Source organism: Atractosteus spatula, chromosome 1 (assembly GCF_055471065.1).
Source record: "Atractosteus spatula isolate fAtrSpa1 chromosome 1, fAtrSpa1.hap1, whole genome shotgun sequence".
Taxonomy (NCBI): domain Eukaryota; kingdom Metazoa; phylum Chordata; class Actinopteri; order Semionotiformes; family Lepisosteidae; genus Atractosteus; species Atractosteus spatula.
This window is the reverse complement of record NC_142706.1, coordinates 73,533,772-73,558,805: the sequence shown is the minus strand read 5'-3', so window position 1 is coordinate 73,558,805 and position 25,034 is coordinate 73,533,772. Positions and strand designations below refer to the sequence as shown.

Here is a 25,034-nt window from a genome sequence, read left to right as displayed (position 1 = left end):
AGGTAATTTACGGGAATTCAAACCCTAAGGAGAAAATGAAAGTGAAAATAAATTAACACCAGTAGGTAGAGAACAAATGAGTTTTAGTTGAGACTTCTATCAACTTGTCTTCACAACTTGTCTGATCTCAAAGGTACTGTTCATTTTTTATTTTACCGATTTTTGAGTAAATGTTACGAGAGCCGAGTCGCTCTCCCGTGGGAGGGGAGGGGAGGGGGGGGGTGTTTAGACCCTGTGCGAGGCGGCGAGTCCGGAAACAGGACCACACACAGGGTTTATTGTGAAGGCAGTGAGGGGCTACAGCTCGCGATCCGGAGCGCAGGGGAAAGCAGCCTTAGGCAGCCAAGTCCACACAGGTAGTCCAAGATCCGAAAAGCCAGGTAATCCGTCCGGGACAGACACAGAATAAAATCTCGGGAGGGAGGGAAGCGGAACACAGACACTTTGAACCTGCGGATTTACAGGTGCTATGTCCCCCCGAAACACCCGAGGCTCAGCGTTTAAATAACAGTACGCAAACAAGACACACCAGATAGTTATAAAGTCTATGAGGCTAGCCAATTAGAGCACACACTAGGGGTGGGATGTCGACCGCGACAGTAAGCAATGAACTAAAGATTTTAAAAGTAAAGGAACCTTAGTCGGTGCATTTTTTTTTTTAGAAATGATGTTCCCAATTTTTATTTTGCAGATGTTTCCAAAGAATAAGAATAGTTAACATCTGCTAAATTCTGTCTGAGAAAAATGCGAAAGGAGTCTTGGCTTTACCAATTCACCAAATAGGTATAAATTAATACCGAAAAGGAATCCATTATTCAGGAAACAACCTCTTGTTTATTGTTGTGAAGCTGCTACTAGGGAGAAAGTGGGGTTTAGGTGAGGGACGTTAAAAAGAAACACAAATGAGTCAGCAAGAAGCAGGAAATGAAGACAATGGTGATAGCCTGAAGTGGGGGAGATTAGGATTCAGCCTCCTCCAAAAGCTTTGTTTTATGCTCCATTAATTAAGGACAATGTTAAAAGCACTTTTGATATTTTCTCCTTGTATTTTAGGAGAAGGAAACAGTAAAATGTTTGAGAGAGGTGTGCTTTTCTTAGTTTTGCTTCTCGGTAAGTATTTTGCTCTTACTGCCCTGCTACGTCACTGAATCTTGGACCGGCACACTTGCACCTGTGTAAACCACACAGATGAATTATGTAAAGTTCAGATGTTTTCAAAATCAGGGTTTCCTATAACTTATGAAAAAATTGTTTAAAAAAAAGTGTACTTGATAGGTGCTCTTATAACACTTGTGAGAGCTCTCAGGATCTCAGCTCAAAGGCCATTCATGCACATGAGAAGCACCAGATGTAATCCAAGGCTCAGGTGCTAACTCTAACCAACCAACATTTCCCAGACTCAAACTCTGATTTATGAATTTCCTTCACTTTGCTCTGTCTGTCACTGTCCTTTCTCTTCCTCAGTCAATTCAAATTCAGATTCAGAGAATTTTATTGCCACAACAGATAAATCACAGTGTTGCCAAAGCGATAAGAATTGACAAACACATTTACAAATATTGAGGCTCAGGCTGTGATAAGAGAGCAGTAGGATTTGAAGCTGTCCTGATTCTGGGAGGAGCTGGAATAATGGACTTAGATCTGGTATTTATGGAATAATATCTTTCAAATTCCAGAATAGTTCTAGCAGTGGAGCTTTATTTTGTAAACTCTTTTGTTGCAGTTGAAAGTTCATCTCTGTTTCTGCTTCTCCCATCTCTGTTGGGTGAGGTTTGAGGTTTAAAATGAAATATCAAGCTGAAATGAATGGGGAAAAGCACCTCAGTCTGTGACATAACTCCAACAAAGCTGTTCACTAATCATTAGGTCTAATACATGTTTATTTGTTAAACTACACATTTATTAACAAGGCCATCTCTTCCAGGAGTTTTGAAGGCTTGTTAAAGCAAGCAGGGGAGTTATGATATTCTTGAGAAATACCGAAGAACATCTGCTTTTATATAAATAACTCACTGACATTGATTAAACACATAGAGACACAATGTGATTAGGCACCTATTGTTTTACTTTTTAAAATGAATGCTTAAGGTCTGATAGCTACAGCTCCTTTGCTTTTTTCACTCTTCACTTACCCTCTTTTTGAAGAAAAAAATGAGCTTTACGAGATTCTTTCATCTTTTGTGTGTTTCATTTTCTGTCAAGTCATTATGAAATAGTTGAGCTTATTTTTCTGAATAATAACGTCTTCAGGATAACCAGGGATAAATAGTTTTCCTTTGGAATTGAGTGTGCAGTGACCATAGACTGTTAATTAAACTTTGTCAATGTAGCTGTCCCTGTATGCTTTACCTGCATGTCATAAAACTAGAGGTTGTGATTGCTTTTTATTTTTAGGGAATTGCTTTGATGAATTCCAGGGAATTACAATTGATGTTGAAAGTAAGTATTTTTAAAACCACAGTAGCACAAAACAATACTGTACTCTGCTTTTAAATTAAGGAGTGTTTCAGCTACTTCAGGTATTTTATATTTCATTGTGCAGTTTATGTGTGTTTTTAAAACCTTTTGATGTCTTAAAGCTCCTGGAATAAGTACACTTATTAGACAGCCTTTGGAATCTATAGGTTTCATTCAAAAAACGTTTTATGAAAGAAAGAACAAGGCTTAAATATGATCTGTTTTAGGTCTGAAGTGGACATATTCATGACATTAATGGGTGTTTGATATTCCTTTTAGCCTGCTTTCAACTTCAGTTGAAAAGTGCCCTTCTGGAAGGTATATCCCAAAACGCAGAGGAGAGCGATACAGAATTTTTGGGTAAATGTATTCTAATTTTCATTCTATTCAAACTTTTCTTTTGTCAGCTGAAACAGGAGATGATTCATTAAAACCAACAAGAACCACAGGACCATCGCTGTCTAGAGCCACTAATTTGGATGCTAAATAACCCGCAGCTTTTGGCTTTACTAAGTTTGATTGTTTCACAAGTGTAATCGTTTTCGACGGTTAATGTTCCTGCCCCATGTTCCCTGTAAAGACGTGTCTTTCTCCTTGCAGGGCGTTTTGTTCATGGAGTTAAGGAGCACGCTGTGCAGTGTGTGAAGCTGCAGTCTGCTGAAGTGTCAAAGGATAAAGGTGACGTTTTACATTCTCTCTCCCGTTAGTCGTTTTCAGAAGGTAGGAGTAGTTAATCAATATCCGTTCTCTTCTTCTCTAAAGTATATAGTAAATAAAGAAAATGGAAACCACAAAGAAGATTTGGTTATCTCTTTTCAATATCTCCACAGATGAACAGGCTGAGCTCTTTGTTGCTATTCTGATATTTGTTTGGGTTGCTACCAGTTGCTTCAAAATATACGAAATATTATATTAAGGGCTTCACCAATCCTAAATGCAGTAGTACTAAATAGTCACAAGTATTCAAAGTGTTTGATTATATCAAAAAATGGGCTGAATAATAAAGTAATTTTGCTAATTATTTTCCCTGATCATCTATGAGATTACTGAAGATTATTCCATTATTCGATTCCGTATGTGTGTTTATTCTGTATGTGTATATATATTATGGTTATCTTGATTTAGAATTTAACATTAAATTTATTATGTGTTCCAAGAAAATACTCCTACACTTCCTGACTTAAAGGATACCACGTCCAGTAGGTGATAAGCACAGGTGGTGAGACACGTTCTTGCTATGATGTTCTTTATCCGGTGTCGTTTGAATGTATTTAATCCTGGGTAAGAAGTACATAGTGACCAAGTGTGTCATAGTAGTGCCCCCCTAATGACAGTAATTGATAACTCCAGTGTTTGAATGCCTTGCTTCCCTTCAGTTGGATGCAATTTCCAGTTCCAGTGCTGTGTTGTTGGCAAGATATAGTGCACTGATGTAGTTAATGCTACTTTCCAATCAGCCTGTGTAAACACATATATAATACGTACTCAAGTACAAATCCTGAAAATGAGTAAATTGCTCCCAGTTTCAAGTACACCTGTCTGGTATAAGAACCGGGTAGAGATGTTCGTGCAGCTCTTCCGTGCCTGTCGGGCAGCAGGTCTGATGGTGAAGCAGGTTGCAGCCTGTGCGGAGTGAGCCGGGTGCCACACGCATACTGACACACACACACGCTCTGACTCCGGGGCCCGGGCTGCTCCTTCGCCTGAGCACTGCAATAGTTAAACCTGTGCAAGGCCCTGAATAACCACGTGCGGCCCCCTGCTGGTAACACGGAAGAAGAAAGAAACAAGTCTCGATTTGAAAGTAAATGTGGCGAATCGGCTTAAACCCGGTTCGGGGGGGGAGAGGACGGCGACAGGGAAGGGGGCAGGAGACAGGTGTGCAGCTTCGCCAAGACAGAGGGTTTGTTGTCCCTTTGCGAGCAGAGGCCTGCTTTTCACCAGGGCGAGACCGAGACTGCAGATTGAGAGAAACGGGGAGCGCAGGTTCCCGTCAAGCGGTGCACAGAAAACGGGAGTAACAGGGGCCTGCTTTTTAGAGGGAGCAGTGGGGAAGAACAAGCTGCTGCAACACAATGTCGAGGGGTCCATAACTCCCCTGGAGGGAGCGGAACGCTCCGGGGAAAAAATCTCCTGGCTTTCTGGGCACAATCGCTTCAAGAAGAGACGAGAGAGTTTCTGCCCCGACATGCCTTTTTCTAACGCGAATTAATTACCTTCCAAACAGTTTGTGCTTGAAGCGGGGATATGTCCCAGACAAATGACAGAAACCGGAAAGACGGGGGGCTGATTTTTGTTTATGAAATAATAAATCAATAATCAGTGTGACTTATGAGTATTGCTTTTTTAAAAAAAGTAATTAGTCAAGCACAAACTAAAACAGGTAAAAATGTAAGACACTAAATCCAGCTGTGTGACAACGTTGCTTTTTTTCCCCTGGAGATGCGGAAAAAAAAAGATGAAAGTGAAATGTATTCTCCCAGCTCACATCATTTTGCGCAAAATAAATGTTAAAATTGTGATGAATTCCACACTTAAAAGAAACAGAGATGCTCATGATCTCCTGAGTGTTATAGAGCAGTACTGAAGGATTTTTTTCTATCAAAATATACTTTATTTCCGAAAGCAACATTTCACAACAGAAACATTCTTACAAAATTAATAAACATTCTAACCAGGTATGAGCTCCGCATGCAGTAGAACATTTCGGAACGGGGGTGATTGTTCATTTTCAAGCCGTGCAAGTGGATGATGGGCCAGGATTTGCGCCTTTACTGATATTCATAAGAATATTCATTTCTATTTAAAGACCTCAGATTCACATTGTCCTGTTTCACTGACTTTGGGCTGCGATGATGTGAATGAGATATATGGTATAATCTTAAACTTTAAGGTCTTTGCTGTTAAATGTGGGGATTCTGTAACGGTGTTAATCTATATAACCTTCTTCTGAGTAATTTTCCCTCTGCGCTTTACCAAAGTGGTATGAAACAACAAACAGTGACTCTACTACTTGTACTTATTTCTAGGGTCCTGTTTTGCAGAAAGTTTGGGAATCAGCATTTTCTTTGGACGTAAGTCGTTTAACCCCATGATGTAAAACAACAGTTTGTTTCCTTAAATGATGCTTTTATAAAGGTCAATGTGAGATTATATATTTCTCCAAACAAAGCTTTTGAAAGCATACGTCAGCGACTTTCTCATTTGTTTTTTAAGAATGTACAGGTATCAACCACGTAGTTATATTCTCCATTGGTGCATACTTGTGACACTAAAATTATTTTGCCACAAAATATAAAGCATTTATTGAAGTTGCATACGATAATAAAGCTTAAACGTATTATTACTTATGTTTCTCCCAAGAAAGACTTATTGAAGAAAAAAGATTCTAATATTTTAGGTTTCTTTATTCTGAGGACGACATGTTGTTGACACAAACATGAATTCAATATTCCTGTTTAGTCTGCCTGCAGCATAAGCTCAATACTGCAATACTGAAGTGTGGAAATGAAATTCTGGAGGACGGTGAACATTTTAAAGGTATGAATAACCTTCATTTTTGTTTTAAAGCTCTTCTTTAGATTAAATAATAATAAATAAACCATCTTTAGAGGTGAGAAGGAATTATCATTGAAGGTTAAGAGGGTTAATGACAGCCAATTTCCCAGCTATTTTAAATCATGATTCTTACTGTCTTGCTATGTACAGTATAACTCAGACATACCTTGGTTACCCCCTCTCTCTAAATAGGAGTTTGAGCCTCCTCGTCCTATGGCCAGGAGGCAGCCTCTTAACCAAGCAGGTTAAGCCAGGACTTATTACTGTATATTTAAATACTCAATAAACATTCGCAAACCCTCTGATGCTTGGATGCTTGGCACGTTAGTCCTTGTGAAATTGAATAAATCAATTTGAGGCTTTGAGCAAGCACACAATGGATTCATAGAAAATAGCAAAAACTGTAGGACTGTTGCTGTAATCCAGGCTAGTGGACTGCTGCCACTAGTTCAGATATTGAATGACCCATTAGCTAATCTGTAATTATTTTTGGCTCTCAGAGTTTCTGCCTTTTTTCTTGCAGACTGTTTCCTGTATGAAGCAACAGAGCATGCTGTACAGTGTGCAGACCTGCTGACAGGTGAACCTGTAAAGCTTTTTTTAACTCCTCTTTTCCTGGCTGTAATGATTTAGAAAATGATAGATCAGCAGTATTTATGCACTATTTCCAGTTTAGGGCTAGAAAGTTGCCAAAATATCCTGATAATTCTTACTTACAATGTTTTTTACATCATGCACTTTGTTTTTAAATATACCTTTTTGCGATCAGGCCTATGCAGAGCAGCTAAGGTACAGGTATGCCTTCTGTCTCCTCTCACCTTGATTTCTTTGAGTGTTTGCTAGTGTTCATGGGTCGGAGCCCGAACAGAAGACAGCAGCCATACTACTAACTCACACACATCTCTCTCAGTGCGATTCTCTAGGTACCAAGGGAAATCCATTTGCTCGGACAAGACCAGGCCTTTCTTCAACTGTCTCTGACTTTGATAATTTGTACAAATTATTCTAACTTCAATTTTAAGAACTTATTACCACTTACATCTTTAATGTAAATATAAAGCACACATCTGTCCACACAAAGCAGGGTACACCTGCACGTACAATTGCTTCATTGTGTTACAGGCAGGAGATCGAAAGGGTAGATTTATTGTGTCCACAGGGTAGATGAGCTCTTTCTGTTCTCAAACTCATCAAAGTCTCTCTCCCTCATTCCATCATCCTCTCAGATGGTTTTCACCTTATTGCCCGATTACTAAAATTGCCTTAATACCGCTATGTGCCAGCTGTTATACAACAACAGTAGTCTTGATCCAATTTAATAATAAAACATAAATATTTAAATTTGTATGAACATCTGCCTCTCGTCCAATTTATGTCTTCTGTTCCATTTTTTACTTTCCCTGGTTGAAATTTCTCAAATCACACATCAATGTTTAACACTTTAGTGGATTAAGGTTCCAAGGGAAATCCATTGACTATGACACATCCTGTCTCACTGCCTCTTTCGTGCACTGAAATATTGCTGTTTGAATGTGTAATAGAAATACTAGCACAGTAATAGCACAGTATGGAGTCTTCAGCATGACCAGTGGTAAACTGTTAAATTGGGGATACTGGAACAAAATCCTTCCTGAATGTTGCCTAAGTTGCTGTTCTTGTATGCTTTCCCTAAATCATATAAAACACACAGTGATTTCTGTCTTGATCTTATTTCCAGGACACTGCTATGACAAAGACCAGGGAATCACCTTAGATGCAGAGAGTAAGTCTGAAAGTGGTGTGGAGGAGTTGGTAGGGCTCTGCACCCACAAGGGGAAGGTTATGGGTTCAAATCTTAAGTGTCATTGCTGTTATAACTTTGAGCGCTGGTATGTTTCTCAGATTGCTCCTGGAAGTTGTCCAAGTGAATATGTAGGTCCAAACGTGAGTCACTTTAGACAAAAACACCAAACAACTTAGTGAAAAAAGCTGTTCCATAGAGCAGTAGTTCTTGCTCCTATTAAATGTGACCTGTTTTGTTTGAAAGGCTCCTGATATCTTATGCTACATTGTCAAATACAAAGAGTTACAATTCATACAATAAAGGATTTTTTGGCTTTCAGCTTTTTAAATCATTCTGTAAAATTATTTGATTCCAGTTATGCATTTAATCTGCATTTGTTATGCTTTAGCCACTGTTGTACTCATTTACAATTCTCAATGATTTTGCATACGATAAAAATATTCTTGTGTACACTGAGCATAAGTATGTTAATTTAACGGTCTAAAATTATTTCTATAATGTGTCCATTAGGAAACACCCATTATTAGAGTAAAGGATTTAAATTAAACTGAAACCAGGAGGACATTAACACATTTGGTTTTTTTTGTGTAGCTTGCACACAACTTCAGTGGAGACAAACCCTTTGGGACTGTGCAGTTGAAAACCTAGTGAATACAGAATTTTATAAAGGTACAAATATAACTTATCAATAATCAGAATTACAGCCTTGCAGATCAAGCACATCAAAAATGTTCTTTTAATTAAATATATCTCTATGTAGTAGTGAATAAATGCATCCATGTTTTTGCAAATTAAGAACCACTATCATACGCTGAATAAAACTATTTGGATTTTTAAAATTGTGTCCTCTGTGCTGGAGCCTGTTGCTCAGGGAAGAATGCTTTGGAGTTTTCAATGCTTCTGTCATGTACTTTCTCCAAGTAAAGCATCAGTGATTTCTTGCAGAATGCTTCAGGAATGAGGGGAGAGAGAATGCCATGCAGTGCATAAAAGCAGAGTTAACAGAGGATGTAAAGGATGATGGTGATCTCTTTTTACTTTTATATAATCGATATGCACACCATACATGTGTTTTATCATGAATGACTTTACTGAATAATCCTGATAATTGCAACCATTTTCTTTCCTACTGCATATAAATGCAGCTTTTGCCGATAAGAAGGATGTAGAGGCGTCAGTGCATGTCAAGTTTAAACAAATGAATCCATGATTTAGTGGTTCCTTTTAGCTGGCACTGTATGCCTTAGAGTAAAGTGAATGAACTCCAGCTTGTCTAGAAGGCTGCTGCTATCTGGGTGGCAAGTGTTTTTCTGGAACGTTCCCAGTCATTTTCATTGTGTCTTTCCCAGTTGGTTTTGAATTTAATGTAATAAGGTCTTTATGGGCTGAAGTCAGGCCCTTTTGCAAAGGAACAAGTAAAGGTTTATTCCATGCTGAAAAGAGAAGAAAAGAAACACAACGTCTTCAGCATGGAATAAACCTTCAATTGTTCCTTTGCAATCTTGTATTATATACATGTATGGCATGTTAAGATAGTGTCTTACTGCAATTTCAATGTCATTTGATTTTCTTTTTAGGCATTGGGATTTTACTAGCCATCAAAGAATACAAAATAAAAGGTAACATTCCCTAAAGCCCTTTATGCCTTCTTACTTTTCCATTTCATCTTTAGTAAAGCCACTTTCCCAGACAAAACAAAATATTATCAGTGTTATCACAACCTCCTAAAACATCATCTGTGATATAGAAATTGTAACTTGCTTTGTAGTATTAGCAATGCTTTCAGCATGGTAACTTTCAGCTACGGTATTACCTGAGAAGTGTTAGCAGCTGCATTTGAATATCCAATGATGAAATGTTTACCATCTTGATACACCTGAACTTCTTCCATGGTTGAGTTACGTACAGTGATAATCCAGTTAAAATCAAGTGAATTATGATGTAAAAAAGCTTAAATAGAAAATCCACAGATAAAGGAAAAGAGCGCAATTGTACACTGTTTTTTAAAAATACATTTATTTGTAACCACAATCTTCAAAAACAATGGAAGAATCTTAAGCCATGCAAGTAGTACATTTTTCTCTTTATTGCTCTTCCTGTTTTTGTGACTTCCTGCCTATTGAATGATTTTCCACAGAGTTTCTGATTTCTCAGCTGACAGAGGCAGTGGCTGACTGTATGCTTGACGCAGACATAGTGGAGGACTCAGATAATACTGACTTGGTTACAGGTAAGCAGTTTTCTGGCCACTGAAGTGTTTCATTGAAAAGTTTATTTCAATCATTAATTTTAGAACTATGCATTGCATTTTATTACTGAGGCATTCCATACTACTGTACATGTGGCAGTATTGTGTTGTATTTTCTTCCTGTTTGTGCAAGGTATTGCCAGGTGCTCTGATTTCCTCTTGATTTCTCCAGGCACTCTGGCTGCATTAAACGTTGTTTGTAGATTTTGTCTGTGTCCTCGTGTGTGCGTGCGTGCCCTGATAGGCAAAGGTACAGATGCAGCCATTCAAAATGCGTGCGTTATTTTGCGGCATACCCCGGTGGGCGTGTCGCGGCATCACGCAGTGTCACGCAGTGTGACGTGGTTAATCGCGCGTCATTTGACGCTCTGCCGGAAACTATCCGGCGTCACCTTGTAAAACCGCCAGGGGGAGCTTAACCTCTCATGTACAGCATTTGAGCCTTTAATTTTGAACAGTGTATTACAGCATGTTAATCTTCAGTCATTAAAATGTTGGTATATTTTATGAAAGCAAGATTGCTCAGTTGGACAAAAGTACACAACCTACCTTTATCAGAAATATTTATGCATCAAAGCCTTTACCGAAGATATTACTAATAGTATTAATAATGGATGACTTTGGACAAGCTGTATACTCAAAGTATAATTTCTTTAGCACATTTGTACAAGCACTTGGAATCTGTCCAAGCCATACTTTGTCAGGCATTTTGTTTTACTTCAACGGGCATAAAAACTTCCTTGCTTTTAACAGGGCGTTTCATAATTTCTAACTACGAAAATGATTTAAAATGCGACACCTATCATTCAACTAGAGCTTAAAATATCACAAGGAAAAATACACACCGGTATTCCATTTCTCCCTAAACATTGTAAGCTTCGAAGTCTTTAACTAACGTGATACCGGAGTCAACAAGCATACTTTTAGAATTTGATTAAAAGGGAATATAATATGGAATCGCGTATCTCAAGAATTTAATAACGGTATGATTATATCCGTGTACTGCGGCAGGGCTGTGTAGGGCTGTTTCGCCTGCTTGCTCATGCGAGCTGACTGTAGCCGACTGGTCTAGGTGCGTGCCTGCCAACGGGCAGGTTGTGTGCTCGAATCCAGCTGGTGCTGAACCTTCCAGTTTTATTTATTTATTTTTTAATCGCGTAACATATTACCGTATGCAAACTGTACTGTATACAGTATGTATATGTATATTTAATGTCTTAACTGTGCCCGTTTAATTGAATTTTAAAAAATTATTTAACACGAACATTAAGCTGTTTACATCTTCCGCCTGAGAACAGTCACCCGTTGCTACCCAACGCAGAATGGTGATTGGCTGACACCATCTGACACCCCTCTGATTGGAGAAAAAAGACGTGCTAGTTTGCTATACATACTGTAACAGGAAGAGGATTTCTTTCTATTCAAAACGTGTATTTTAAAAGTTTAAGAAGTAAAAACCTTACAGCGTACACAGATTTCTAAACTGATCAGGATCGTTATCTTTGTCTTATGCATAATAATATTCACCGCTCTGTGCAGCAAATTAATAATAAACTTTATTTTATATAGCGTTTTAAACGAATAAGTAATTAGATTGCTCATAAACCTAATCACTTGCTTTTTCTTTTTATTTAGGCTCAGATTTCAACTATAGATCGTATTATTAATAACCATAATAACAACCAACCAACAAAAACAACCATATAAACATAATACCAACCAAAAACATAGATAACAACCACAATACAAAATCAAATATATCAAACCATCTTACTCTCGCAAAGTCCTCCAATTATCATAATCCCGCCCCTTATGCAAAACCAAACCTTCCTCCCATCCCAGTTTATCCTGTTTATCATAAACAAAATCCACCTCAATTTTCAACATAAAGCATTACACAAAATCAATACCTCAACACTCCATACTCAACAACGATAATTCACAAACAGCCAGAACATGTAACTACACATTCCCAAACAGACCTAATTTCCATAGCCCCGCCCCTTATGCAAAACCAACATCCCTCCCCTGTTCTCTCTCTCCCCTGGCGGTTGTAATTGTTTTTATTTTCAAATAAATTTTAGCAAAGTCATGCATTTTAAAAATCTTAAGATTTTTATATTTATGTCTTTATTTAGTGGTTTCATTAGTGACAAAGGCTAAACTTTCTTGGAAAAATGTCTTTTATGTAAACCATGTTTGCTATTTATTCATTCAGGGCTAAAATATGTTCATTGTATTCTAATGAAAGAAGGGTTCCTTTCGCCGTAGTCGGGAGCCTAGCCTTTAACTAGTAAGTACTGTACTTACTGGGTTTTTGAGGGGGGGGGGAGAAAAATCGTTTTCCCAGCCTAACAGTATTGTTTTTAACCTGTAAATTTGCTGGACAGAGAGGTGAACATTATTACACAGAAGACAAAGATAGCGATTTACGTTGCATTGTGTATCGTGCTGCTTTAATACAGTTTTAAATAATTGGAAGTCTAAACAGTATCAGCTTTATTTATGGGTTTTAAATAAAGGTGATTTAAACGCGATTTAAATCAATATAAATGTTTATATTGTAACGCATAGGTGACTATTCATTGTTATTAAAATGACTTAAATTCGATCATGTTGTGATATTTAGAAATATACATTTGTTTGGTGCGAGTGAAGTTTTATTTAATCTCTGAGCCATACTGATTCTTCTGGAAGCCAGTTTCCGCCAGGGAGTAAAAAAAAACACACTATGGTATTCTCTCCAATGCAGTGCAGTTAAAAACATACCTCTGATGCTGCTCCTAAATGAATATCGTTTATGACCATCAGAAGCTTTATGCTCCTTTTCTTTTTTCCAGTGGATTGAACAGGGAGAGGCATTTCATGATGTACTTTTCACTGATGAAACAACAGTGGCTCTGGAACAGTTTTCAACCATGTCGTTTTATAAAAAGGGGAGATATGTACACGTTACTGAAGCTAAACGTTTAGCCTTTGTCACTAATGTAACCACTAAATAAAGACGTATAGAAATCCCTACGTTACAGACTGTATATGGCTGGTATTGGTAGTTTAAAGAAAAAATACACACCAGTATTCCACTTTCTCCCTAAACATTTTAAGCATCAGAGTCTTACATGTGGTTATTTATTGCATAATTTAATTTTGAAAGCCACTGAGACATCAGGTACTACTGTTGTATGGTACAAGTGTGGTACTTTTAGGGGTACCACGGTACAGAACACTAGTTATTTAAATATGATTGATAGATAAATAGGCCCACTTTATTCATCCTGAAGAAGATAGAAGACATCCTGATGTCTTAACACAGATACTACAGTGCTTAAGTACTACTCACGTATATGTTTCTAGGTTTATATTATGCATTTCATACGGTCAAATTACTTTTGAGCAACTAATAAGAAGCGCGAAACGGTATGCGTTTTAGTTTCGTTTCGTGCTGGGACCCGTGGATTGATTAGAGATATCAAGTACATACAAGTCATTTTTTAAATGTTGTAGTTCGTCTTGAAAAAATGTTACGAGTACATCATCTATCAACAATTACACAGGTTCTGTTTCCATATTGCGGATTTTGGTTACGTAATATTATGTTCTAGATTTCACGTTGTGAATATATGATTTGGGCAAATAGAGCTGCAAAGAAGTACATTATGGGTGGTTGTTTTTTTTTTGCAGTTTTATCTAGAACAAGCGATGCTTAAACCTTTGTCTGATTCTTGTGAAACTATCCACACGACAGTTACAGTACCTAGGAGTTGACTTCAGTGATGTCACTGATGGGATGTTTCTAAAAATCCATCCTCTGTAAAACGTCTTCTCTAGTTGTCCTGCATATGTATTCGCTAATGAAGCTGTGTGTTCTGAGCCTGGATCTCTACATTTGTGTATGAACCAGCTTAGAGGGCTAAAGACAGCTTGTGTTTAAATTGAGTGTAAGGCAATTTATGCTTCTAAAGTCATGGTCAGCATTTTTGTACTGTGCTGTAAACTTGTTCTGTGCCAAGTCACATTATTTTATAGCGTTTTAATAGCGTTATCAAATCCGGTGGCGCGGTGTTAGTTTCCTGACTCCCATGTCACATGGTCTGTGATTGAAACCTGTAATACCGGTTTAATTCGTCACAGCCAGCACTCCGGTTGTAAAGTAGAAGCAGGCGAGATTTCCAGCGAAAAACACCTCCCCCTTCTTCAGGTGTGAAGGTCTTCTGCTCAGAATGAAACGCTAAAATGTAATGTAGGCTCTGAATGGGTTCAATTGTGATTTGGGCTTGATTAAGGTCGCTGCCTTTCATCTAAAACCCTACTTGAATCCTTCTAAACTAAAAATCAGTGTTAGTGAGTTCTAAATAAAGAGGTATCCAGGTAACAGTGAAACGGGCGGACAGTCTGGGGAGATCGCCCGTTTTCCATGTAAATAGTTCCCTGGTTCCGCACCCCTTGGTGTTTCTCTCGCTCTCTCTCGGGTCACCTGATCATTAGCTCGAAAGATTTGAGTGCTTTGTGTATATTCTAATGGTAGTGGGGGCAGGGTGTGTGGGAACAGGTTTGGTTGAAATTGCATTGGAGATCTATGTTCTTCACACCTGAAACATTTTCTCTGAAAGCATTTTCTTCGCTGTTTAACCGATCTTGTTACAGCATGTTACAGTTTACTATTATTAACCATATTAATTTTAAGTGCTTAATGTAAAATCTTGTAAAAATATATTTTCATTGTTCAAATATACATTAAGTCTGACTATCATATAATAAGTTAAATACAAAACTAAAGAAAAAATAGGGTTAAATATAATTCAAAATATTTTGCTAACAATGTTAACTGTTTATGAATAATAAAATGTATTAGCTAAGGAGTAGGATGGCACAGTTGTTAGTATGTTTTTTGTTTTGTTTCTTTTTCATAAATACAACAGTAGTACCTGATGTCTCAGTGGCTTTCAAAATTAAATTATGCATGCAAACCTGTGAACTAGAAAGATAACTAAGATATCCATCCATTTATAATGGTGGCAAAGTGGTTAGCATTGCTATCTTGCAGCACTGGGGTCCTAGGTTCAATTCCTGCTATCCTGTGTGTGTGGGGTTTACATGTTCTCTCTGGGTTACATTGTTTTTCTCCATATGTGTGATATGACTCCCTCTCGCACTCCAAAACATACTGGTAAGTTAATTAGTTTATGGGAAACCTGGTCCTGGTCTGTGTGTGTTTGTGTCTGTCTGTCCTGTGATGGACTGGCGCTATGTCCAGGGTGTATTCTGCCTTGTGTCCGTTGCTTACTGGGATAGGCTCCAAATCCTCTGTACTGGATAAAGAGATTAGAAATGGAAGTAAAGGCACTGTGTGGATGGAACTATACACAGTGTTAGAAACCCACTATGAAATGGCAGCATCTCACTGAGAATAAAATATTTTATACTGCTGGCTTAAGGAAACAGCCTTTCCACCTCTCTTGCACATCAGTATCCATACCTAGTTATTTAAACAAATTGCCTCTAATTATAAACATCTTAATATGCTGGCTCTGTGGATCCGCATCAGCTATGTTTGCCCATTCCTTCAATTCATGTGCATCCAACACACAGTTCAATGCCAGCAACTACACATAATCTAAAATACAATCCTTATTTCAGTATCTATGTAAACATATAGTCTGTTAACTTCATCATCTTCATCAAAAGTATGCCTAACCCCATTAGGAAGTGTTCTTGTTATAAGTGTATTCCTCAGCTTTCCCCAAACTATCTTCTTCTTGCCAACATCTCTAGTCTTTTATCTTGCAATAACTCAGCCAACACTTAAATCTCCAAAAGCTGCTTGTGTTAATTTCTTTAAATCACAAATATAATGTGTAAATACTGGCCACGTAATACTCTGCATTGTGGAATAATAGTTTATTTTAAAGGGAACTAGAGAAACTAAGAACTAGAGAAATCAAGAAAGGCTTTTTTTCTAGAATTAATAAATGCACATCCTGTTCACTGGGGAAATTAAATCCACACTGAGCAATCTTCAATATGTTCACAATATGACAGCAAGAATCCTATCAGGGATGCATTACACCTGTTTTCAAGTCCTTGCACTGGTTACCTATCAGATTTCGAGTCAACTTCAAAATCCTTATCCTCCTTATGTACTGTCCTACAACTGGTATTATTGATCTCCGAATTATTGTACTTGACATGACTTCATTCAGCCTTTCCTGAACGTCTATGACAGGCAGAGAGAGTGCTGTTTCTGGTGCGATCTTTTACAGCTGACATTTCACTGTTTTAAACGAACAAGAAATTAGATTGCTCATAAATCACTTATTCTATATAAACACAGCGTAATTGCCCTCCGAAAATCTTCTTTTTCTTGTTCGTTTTAGAGACCTTGATCGAAACTGATTTTAGATGTCAGAAAGGATTTATTTTCTCTGTATTTCCTACATTGCTTTGTCGAGATTTTAACTTTATATCTAGGCTCAGATTTCAACTATAAATCGTACAGTAATTAATAGCAGTAAACACTGATGTTTATACATAAAAAAGTCATGCCTTGGAGTATAGACCCCCAAAGGAATGCCATAGACTCAAACTGCAAAATAAACACATACAGAAAGAAAGTATTTGTATTGTAATTGCAAATCCTGGTACTGTATGAGTGATTGGTATGACTTTCCTCATTACAAATCTCTTATTAGAATTTAAATTTCTCTGTAACTCCAGGTCAGAACAGAGAAAATGTAACTGCCTTAAGGAGTTTACGATTATGAAAAATAGAAGGATAAGCATGATACGTATGTCTTCTGTCATTTTCTAAGTCATGTTACTGAGCACCAAATCTTATTGAGAATATGAATCCATTTAAGGTTTATACCATTAAAGTAACGGTTTATTCCATGCTGAAAATGTTTGTACCAGACTTTTTTGAGGCCTGTTTAATTGTGTCTGAAGTCTGATGTTGTAAATTTTATTGTTAAAAAGATCCATGAAAATGTCACTACTAAAGTTAGCTGGTACTGTTGGTACTGTAAGTGGCAAGTAGAGCTCATATTTTAGATTTTGTGTAGTTGCTAGCGTTGAACTGTGTGTTGGATGCACATGAATGAAGCGACGGACACAAGGCAGAATACACCCTGGACATAGCGCCAGTCCATCACAGGACAGACACAAACACACACACACCAGGGCCAGTTTAAATCTAACCTCAGAACCTTTCTTTTCAGAAGACTTAGTGTCTGTATCTGCTTCATTTTCTAATTTTGGTAGCACCTCTACCTGCTTGTCTTTCTTATATGCATTTACTTTGTAATCTGTGGTCCTTTTATCTGTTTTTACATCTACTGTATTGCTTTGAGATGCCACCTTTAATGGTGATATATCAAATAAAGTTTTTTATTATTGTTATAGGGAAACATGATCAGATTGTCCCTGGTTCAGAAAAAAAAGATCTAAAGTATACTAGTTTGTCACTCTTCTAATTCCCTTTGCTAAATGACTTTTCATACTAATCTGATCAATCTAACTGCCAGTTTTCTGTGCTTTCTCTATCCTGCTAGATTTGCAATTATTCTGAAAATTTTCATCTTGAAATAACTCATTTCTAAATACCTTTTTCACTGTTAACATCTTGCAGCAACTCTGCGACAAAATATACACTCTGACAGTTCATCCTGCTACCAACATTAAATAAAACAAATCTTAAGATTTCTATATTTATGTCTTTATTTAGTGGTTTCATTAGTGACAAAGGCTAAACTTTCTTGGAAAAATGTCTTTTATGTGTTGCGGAAAAAACTGACTTGCTTTAACAAAATATGTTTACAAATCCTTTCACCTGGCATTTTCGTAGTTAGAAATTATGGAACGCTCTATTAAAAGCAAGGGAGTTTTTATGTCCGTTGCAGTTCTTTTGCAACATGAATATAATTATATCGTTATTAATTTCTTGAGATACGCGATTCCATATTATATTCCCTTTTAATCAAATTCTAAAAGTATGCTTGTTGACTCCGGTATCGCGGTAGTTAAAGACTTCGATGCTTAAAATGTTTAGGGAGAAATGGAATACTGGTGTGTATGTTTTCTTTAAAGTACCGATACCAGCCATATACTGTATGTTTAAGTTCCAAAATTAATATCGTTTATGGACTTCACACGCGTTGCAGTATGCTCCTATTCTTTTTATGCTCAGGCACAAAGTAAAAGGGGATGCTTCATATTGCTTGACTAATTTTAAAAACTAAGTTAGAAATGCAGACGCTCCCTCGGTGCGCTGCTCTGGTGCGCCGGCTCTTACACAGTGCCTGTCTGCCGTAAGCGTTACAATATACATACCCAACACTGCTTGTACCCATCTGTCATGCAAATAAAACACCTTGAATTGAATTGAATTGAGGGGGGAGGGGGGGAATACTAAAGCCAATACTGGCTCAATACCCTCGATGGGCTTTGACGTGCTAATGCGTTGGTTTAAGAGTCCGGGTGTGGCAGGCTTCCAATGTCAACTCGACTCGATTGGAAGACAATGAACGTATTTTGTGATATTTAGAAATATAAATTTGTTTGGTGCGAGTGAGGTTTTATTTAATCTCTGACCAAGGGAAACGTTTCATTTTTTTCAAAGAAATGTTTGTTAAAAAATAAAGTCATAGTTCTATGGGATTCAATCACAGACCATGTGACATGGGAGTCACGAAACTACTGTAACACACAGCGCCACCAGATTTAATAACGCAATAAAAACGCTATAAAATAATGTGACTAGGCACAGAAAAAGTTTACAGCACAGTACGATAATAAATGCTGACCATGACTTTAGAAGCATAAATTACCTTACACTCAATTTAAACACAAGCTGTCTTTCTGTATGAACCTCTAAGCTGGTTCATACAGAAAATGTAGAAATGCATTAGCCTGATTATGATTAAAAAACACATAATTAAACACGCGTTTGCGATTTAAATCAGAACACGATTTAAATCAATATAAATGTTTATATTGTAACGCATACTGTCCAGCCTCCATTTCTCTATAAAAAATTACTCTGTTGCACACACACACACAATAGAAGGAGGAACCGCTGTCAGAAGGGAAGATATGTTCAAAATATCGCAAATATCGATCATGTTGCGATATTTTGAAATATAAAAGTCAATTGATTGTCCATAATATCGCTATTCTATTTTTTCGAAGAAATGTTTGTTAAAAGAAAAGTCCGGTACCAGCTGGATTTGAACACACAACCTACCAGTTGCTAGGCACGCACCTAGACCAGTCGGCTACAACACAGCTCGCATGAACAGGCAGGCGAAACAGCCCTACACAGCCCTGTCACAGCACACGAATACCATTATTAAATTCCTTAGATACGCGATTCCATATTATATTCCCTTTTAATCAAATTCTAAAAGTATGCTTGTTGACTCCGGTATCACGTTAGTTAAAGACTTCAAAGCTTAAAATGTTTAGGGAGAAATGGAATACTGGTGTGTATTTTTTTCTTTAAAGTACCAAGACCAGCTATATACTGTATGTTTATGTTCCAAAATTAATATCGTTTATGGCCTTCACACGCGTTACAGTATGCTCCTATTCTTTTTATGCTCAGCTACTAAGATTTCCCTTCATTGGTAAATTCAATATCTACAACGGGCACAGCAAAGACGTTTTTACTGTAAGTCTTTCTACGACAGACCAACGGACCACGAGTGCCCCTGTCGGTCAACCAATCGCTTACTGCGGTGCCACGCGTCATCTTGCGTCATACTGAGCGACGTCACCTGCGGTACGTGTCTGTGACGCACACTTTGAATGGCTGCATCTGTATAGTTCCCACCAAGGGTAGATGTCTACCCTGTGTTTCCAGCTTTGTCTCCCTGTTAGACCCTTATCCAGCATTCAGTGGTTTTGTGATAAATAAGGATGACGTTTGTGTAATGCCAAGAAGGTTTCATTGTTTCTTTTGTGCATGAAATTGAGTCAATGCATTCTTTGTATGAGTGAGATTGCATACTATATTTCCTTGCACTTCCAGAAATGCTAGGTCAAGTATAATTACACTCATTGGCATTATGTGTAATATCTTTCCAGGATGCATACTTGATTTGATTATTAAGAGAACAATGGAGTTCCTTAAACCCATGGTGCTTGACATGTTTCAGGACTCAGGTAAAAACCATATTAAATGATATGTTTACATGCACAAATGTAGAAGCCACACCACATTTGCCACGCTATGGTGTAAAACATGTAAAACCCACTACAACATGTTCTTGTTGAAGTTTTAACATATTTTCAAACTACTGACTTCTGCTGTTCAAAAAACAGTTGGGTGATTAGTTGTTATAAACTTGTCACACATCATTCATGGATGGATTTAATTCACAAATTAAGTGTGAAGTTACTTCATTAATAAATAAATAAATAAATAAATACATTTGAATTCAAATCCACTTTTACTGAAAATTTAAACCCACTGTTAATTATAATTGAGGCAATTATCTCTGAAGTCTAAATTCTATTTAGACTTTGAAAAATGATAATACATTTAAGCATCTCTTTTCTGCAACTAACATTCAAAGCCTGGCTTTACAGGACAATAATAATTCATTACATTTACATTTACTCCATTCATCCCAAAGGAATCAAAGCACCATAAACATACAAGGGGACCCAATTCATTCACATCAGGGTAAACCAAGTTGACAGGGACTTCGTCAGCCCCTTTTGCAATGCCTTTGTCCCTGCATTGGCAAATTGTTACAATGCCATTCACCTGTTTAGTGCAGTATCTGCCTGGGTGACATGCAGCAGGCACCACTGCACAGTGGATCGGCTACTTAAGTAAGCAAGTGCTTCACTAGTTGAATGATGGGGGAAAATGTAGAGAGGCCAGATCATAAAAGCTCAAAGTAGTCTTTAGCATGGACATTGGATTAAGACCAAGTACTTCAGGGTCTCAGATTGACATCTCATCTGAAGAATGACCTGCTATAATTCCAGCACCCCAGTGCTGTGACAGGGATCACCATGCTATAGGAGGTACCGTCCTTCAGAACGAGGTTCTGACTGCATTAAAGTGTCATGGCTAAACCCCACGTTTGGCTTCACATCTGACGTTCCTCCTTGATTCAACCAATGAACGAATTTCTCACATAATTGCAGTAGTTGGGTAGCTGGCATGTAATCACTGCTACATGTTACCTAGCTGGATACTACACTTCTGTGGGGAACAAAGTGAGTCCCCTCATGCATTTGAAGCCCTGTGGGATCCTTTGGAATGAAACGTACTGAGAAAATACAGGGAATTATCAAGTTCATCATGGAGACACTTGTAGAAACAAAACAAGTTGAAGTACTTAGTACTTTGGCTTTAACTCACCTGGCTGAGGAAATGACTGTGATGGCCGGAGATCAGTGCTGACACATCTCCCCTTGCTTACGAGGTATGATCCAGAGAGGATTTCTGACCGGTGATGCTAGGGTGGAGGGAGGGGTACTAGAGAGAATGTGCAGCACGGTGCTCAGTGAGCTTTTTTGCACAGACAATAGAAGTGCGAGATTAGAATTTGACCTCCACCCAAACATCTGTTCATTAACATCCTTAGTGGCCACATAGTGTATTAGTACTGATAAAATGATCCTCACGAATCTTTAAGCATTAGACTTTGACTAGAAATTCAAATATTCGATCGTATTCAAGAAAGTTACACATTGCAATATATCAAAGGAACTTTTATTTGTCAATGAGACTTTCATTATAGTAATGTATCCTGAATCATCCGACTTTCACATTTATTATATTTTCTTAATTTGATCTTATAGTATTTCTTTTGTGCCATAATTTTAATTATTCAGTTCTACTGCCAATTGTGATCAGTTTCATAGAAAATATTGTACTCATTTTAATGCCCACTGTGTTTACAGACATACACTATGCTTAATAGATCTTAACTGAGTTTGTTCTGCTCACTCAGAATCTATTTTTACTCATTTTCTTCAAGAATATATGCTCTGTTGGATACAAAGGGCCTTGGATGGTTTTGAAGAATGCATTCATCCTCTAGACCACCACGTGTCAATAACAGGTAATTATAAATAGGAAAGACTCCTTATAATTTAAGATCTGTTAAATATTTATTATTAAATGATACTGGTTCTGAGAGAAGTTCATGGTTAGATTCTACTAGGACTGAAAAGACAATGGTTAGCTAAGGAATAATAACCAAAAGAAATCACAAAAACAGATTCAAAATATTATTTCCCAAGCTTAGTACCTCTGCATCTTCCGGTTTTCAATCCAAGCAAGCTCTTAGTCATTTACACTTATTGAGCAAATTGGTTGGTATTTAATTGTTTTCTGCACCCAGCAGATAGTTTCAGAAATACAAGGAGCAGAACCCTATTTCAGTTTCTTTTAAAATTGCGAGTCCCCTATAGCTTACTAAACACTTCATTGTTTATCACTTCTCCATGAATGATCTGCAGACATCTGTCATGCAGACTGCGTCAACACTCTGAAATCCCACTGTCCTGATTTAACTCAAGCCACCATTTTTCATAACAATATCTAATCTTGTTCTATTACTTCAAAACTGACTAACAACGTTTTATTTTCAGTAGTTTTAAAATGTAGCTGAACTAACACATTTGATTTGGAATGGAAATGAGAAAAGACAGGCAGAGTCCAGGACTCAAGGAATGCACTCAAGAAGGAAAAAAGGAAGACTACTGGCTTTGTTTTCAATTCTTAAGGACAATTTCAAAATGTAGGACCATTTTAGGAGTGTCAGATTTAATTTTGGGGATTCTTCCTTTCCCAGCAGCTAAATATGATTCACTACCCAGAATTTTTCCCATTTCAGCAAAGGTCCCATCTTAACAGACCTTTTGTCGATGCAGGTTTTTCCTCGCAGCAACAGCAGGAAAGAAGCGGTAAGAAATCTTGCTAAGTACTCTGGCACATCTTGAAAAGTTGTGGTGAATAGTCTTAACCCAGCAGAATGAACTATAATAAAAATAAACAAAGAATCTGTGAGAAGTAGAAATTAATGATCCTTCAGACGTGTTCTGAATATTTCCCCCTTTGTTCATTTCTGTATCACTTTGTTTCTAGATTTTGTTTTCTGCCTTTTGAAGCACGGTCTGAATGCTACAGCGGAATGTTAATGGATCTGTCCTCAGACCAGGTAACTCGAAGTTCACATAGTGCTGTTAATGTTGTTTTAATGTCAGCATGATTTACCCACTAAAACCCACATTGTTGTATATGTTTTAATGGTCCTATATTTTATCTTCTCTTCTCATAATCCCCTCGCACTCAGTTTCTGTTGTGCTGACTGGACCTCTCGGGACACAGCCGTATGGAAAGCCTTCAGCTTTTCTGTTTGGCTGTAGCTGTTGTAGAGGCGGTTCAACTGGCTCTCACCCCCTAAGCCTCAACTTAGTAGCAGAGACTACTACCCAGCATGAGGGTTTCACAGCTACTGCAGCACAAGCCCTACAAAATACAATCTTTCTTCTGGTTATACACGTTAAATGTTCACCTCATGATAAGGTACTTAATTTGTGATCTTTCAGCTTGTCTGACCTTGGTGGTCTGACTGATTCTTGCTTTCTCCTGCTCTCTGTCCAGGTACAGTAATCCTTTATTGTTTTTCTCACACTCCATCAGTTTGACTTTGGAGTTCAGTCTATTGCAGTGTGTGTACCAGTTTGTAGTGCAATGTCACCTGACTACTTTTCGTCCTGCACTTCCTGTCCTTAGTTTTTCCAAGGTACAAAACCAGCAGTGTAAGTGGTTACTGGAATATCTTGTAAAACTACTTCATAATATATATATATAAATACTGTATATATTAAGAACAAAATCCAACACTAAAAACTCTCCATGAGTCATTATACCCCAGCATTGAAACTGAGTTCTTGCCAGCATGCAACACATCGCTAATCCAACCAGAAGATCAAGGTGTGAGGTCGACTTGAAGTGCATGAAGTAGGAGTACAACAATGTACCCCGAAGCAGGGCCACAATTCGAAAGGAGTCGATGACACTATTTCTATATATTTTTTAGTTATAGGTATATATAAGTATTTTGAACTAATCACACTACTCCTTCTGGAAATTCCCTTTTCAAAGTGAGTCTTTTTTGCTATAGTTTGCATTATTTGGGATTATTATCAAGGTTAGCCTTTATTTCTAATGGGAGCCTCGGTACTATATTTGATAAGCTCCAATTAAAGCATATTCTCAGCTTAAATTATGTTCCTTAACCCAGCTACATTATTTCTTCTGGGAAAAGCCTCCTGCTTTAAGTTGGACAAAGTGTAAGCTCTTACAACCCTCCATGTTTAGGACTTGTCTTTTATCTGTCACATTATGTATTCAGCCAATGGCTAAGAAAAGGTAGCTTCTGATGTACATGGGATCTGTTCTACGAGACTTGTAGAATCAGACCCTTAGCTAACAAAGGGAGTGGCTCTGTATCAAAACCTCTGAACCTGTAACTTGGGTCTTTCTTCTGCTGTGTAACCCAATTCTCAGAGCTTAGACTTGTCTAATGTAAAGAGAGTTTTCCCTTGGCCTCTAATTCTAAAGACAGTTCACCAGTTTTCTGATTGTTAGGTTCTGTATCAGTGCAGAAATGTCAAATAGTGAATGGCTGTACCTCTGTTGTATCCGTGCTCAATGAATGAAATCAGTAATAAATGAATATATGTATATATATGAAAAACAAGTTGTTTATTGAATGATCTTCATTTGCAGATTTAGAGGCAGCTTCAATATTATTTTTACAAACGTTTTTTTATCTGAATCACACACAGGCCCTAAAAAACACCTTTAGAGATCAGGATATTGATCATTTTTGTTGAGCATCTGAAGGGATGTGAGGGAGCTTCTCTTTCTGAACTGGCATGCCTAGAAAGTGGACGACCGTCGCGATACCGTTTGCCAGTCAGCGTTGCCGAAGGAAACAAAAGTGGGAAGATTGAAATGTT

At 37.6% G+C, this 25,034-nt stretch overlaps 1 protein-coding gene across 3 annotated transcripts; it reads left to right on the top strand.

Moving 5' to 3' along the window:
- Positions 1-51: 51 nt before the first annotated feature.
- On the top strand, positions 52-24,769 carry LOC148841989 (uncharacterized). Of its 3 annotated transcripts, XM_088918955.1 has the most exons (18): positions 52-133; positions 1,054-1,110; positions 2,395-2,439; positions 2,737-2,817; positions 3,058-3,135; positions 5,487-5,531; positions 5,920-5,997; positions 6,539-6,595; positions 7,733-7,777; positions 8,390-8,467; positions 8,744-8,821; positions 9,376-9,417; positions 9,936-10,028; positions 20,127-20,204; positions 22,040-22,123; positions 22,938-22,970; positions 23,152-23,224; positions 23,360-24,769. In XM_088918955.1, exons 2-17 carry the CDS (start codon positions 1,071-1,073, stop codon positions 23,202-23,204), a joined length of 1,008 nt encoding a protein of 335 aa, XP_088775081.1. In that variant the 5' UTR covers positions 52-133; positions 1,054-1,070; the 3' UTR covers positions 23,205-23,224; positions 23,360-24,769. The 3 variants fall into 3 exon arrangements, with proteins under 3 accessions (XP_088775081.1, XP_088775098.1, XP_088775089.1); XM_088918963.1 differs by having other exon boundaries at positions 71-133; positions 5,502-5,531; positions 23,152-23,507; XM_088918972.1 differs by lacking the exons at positions 23,152-23,224; positions 23,360-24,769 and having other exon boundaries at positions 22,901-23,007.
- Positions 24,770-25,034: the final 265 nt, after the last annotated feature.

Bases quoted from the DNA above. Each gene is read 5' to 3' on its own strand.
- LOC148841989 (XM_088918955.1), top strand. From the start codon at position 1,071: ATGTTTGAGAGAGGTGTGCTTTTCTTAGTTTTGCTTCTCG. The intron at 20,205-22,039 runs GTAAAAACCATA...ATTTTCTTCAAG, and splicing joins TGACATGTTTCAGGACTCAG to AATATATGCTCTGTTGGATA. The intron at 22,971-23,151 runs GTAAGAAATCTT...CTTTGTTTCTAG, and splicing joins GCAACAGCAGGAAAGAAGCG to ATTTTGTTTTCTGCCTTTTG.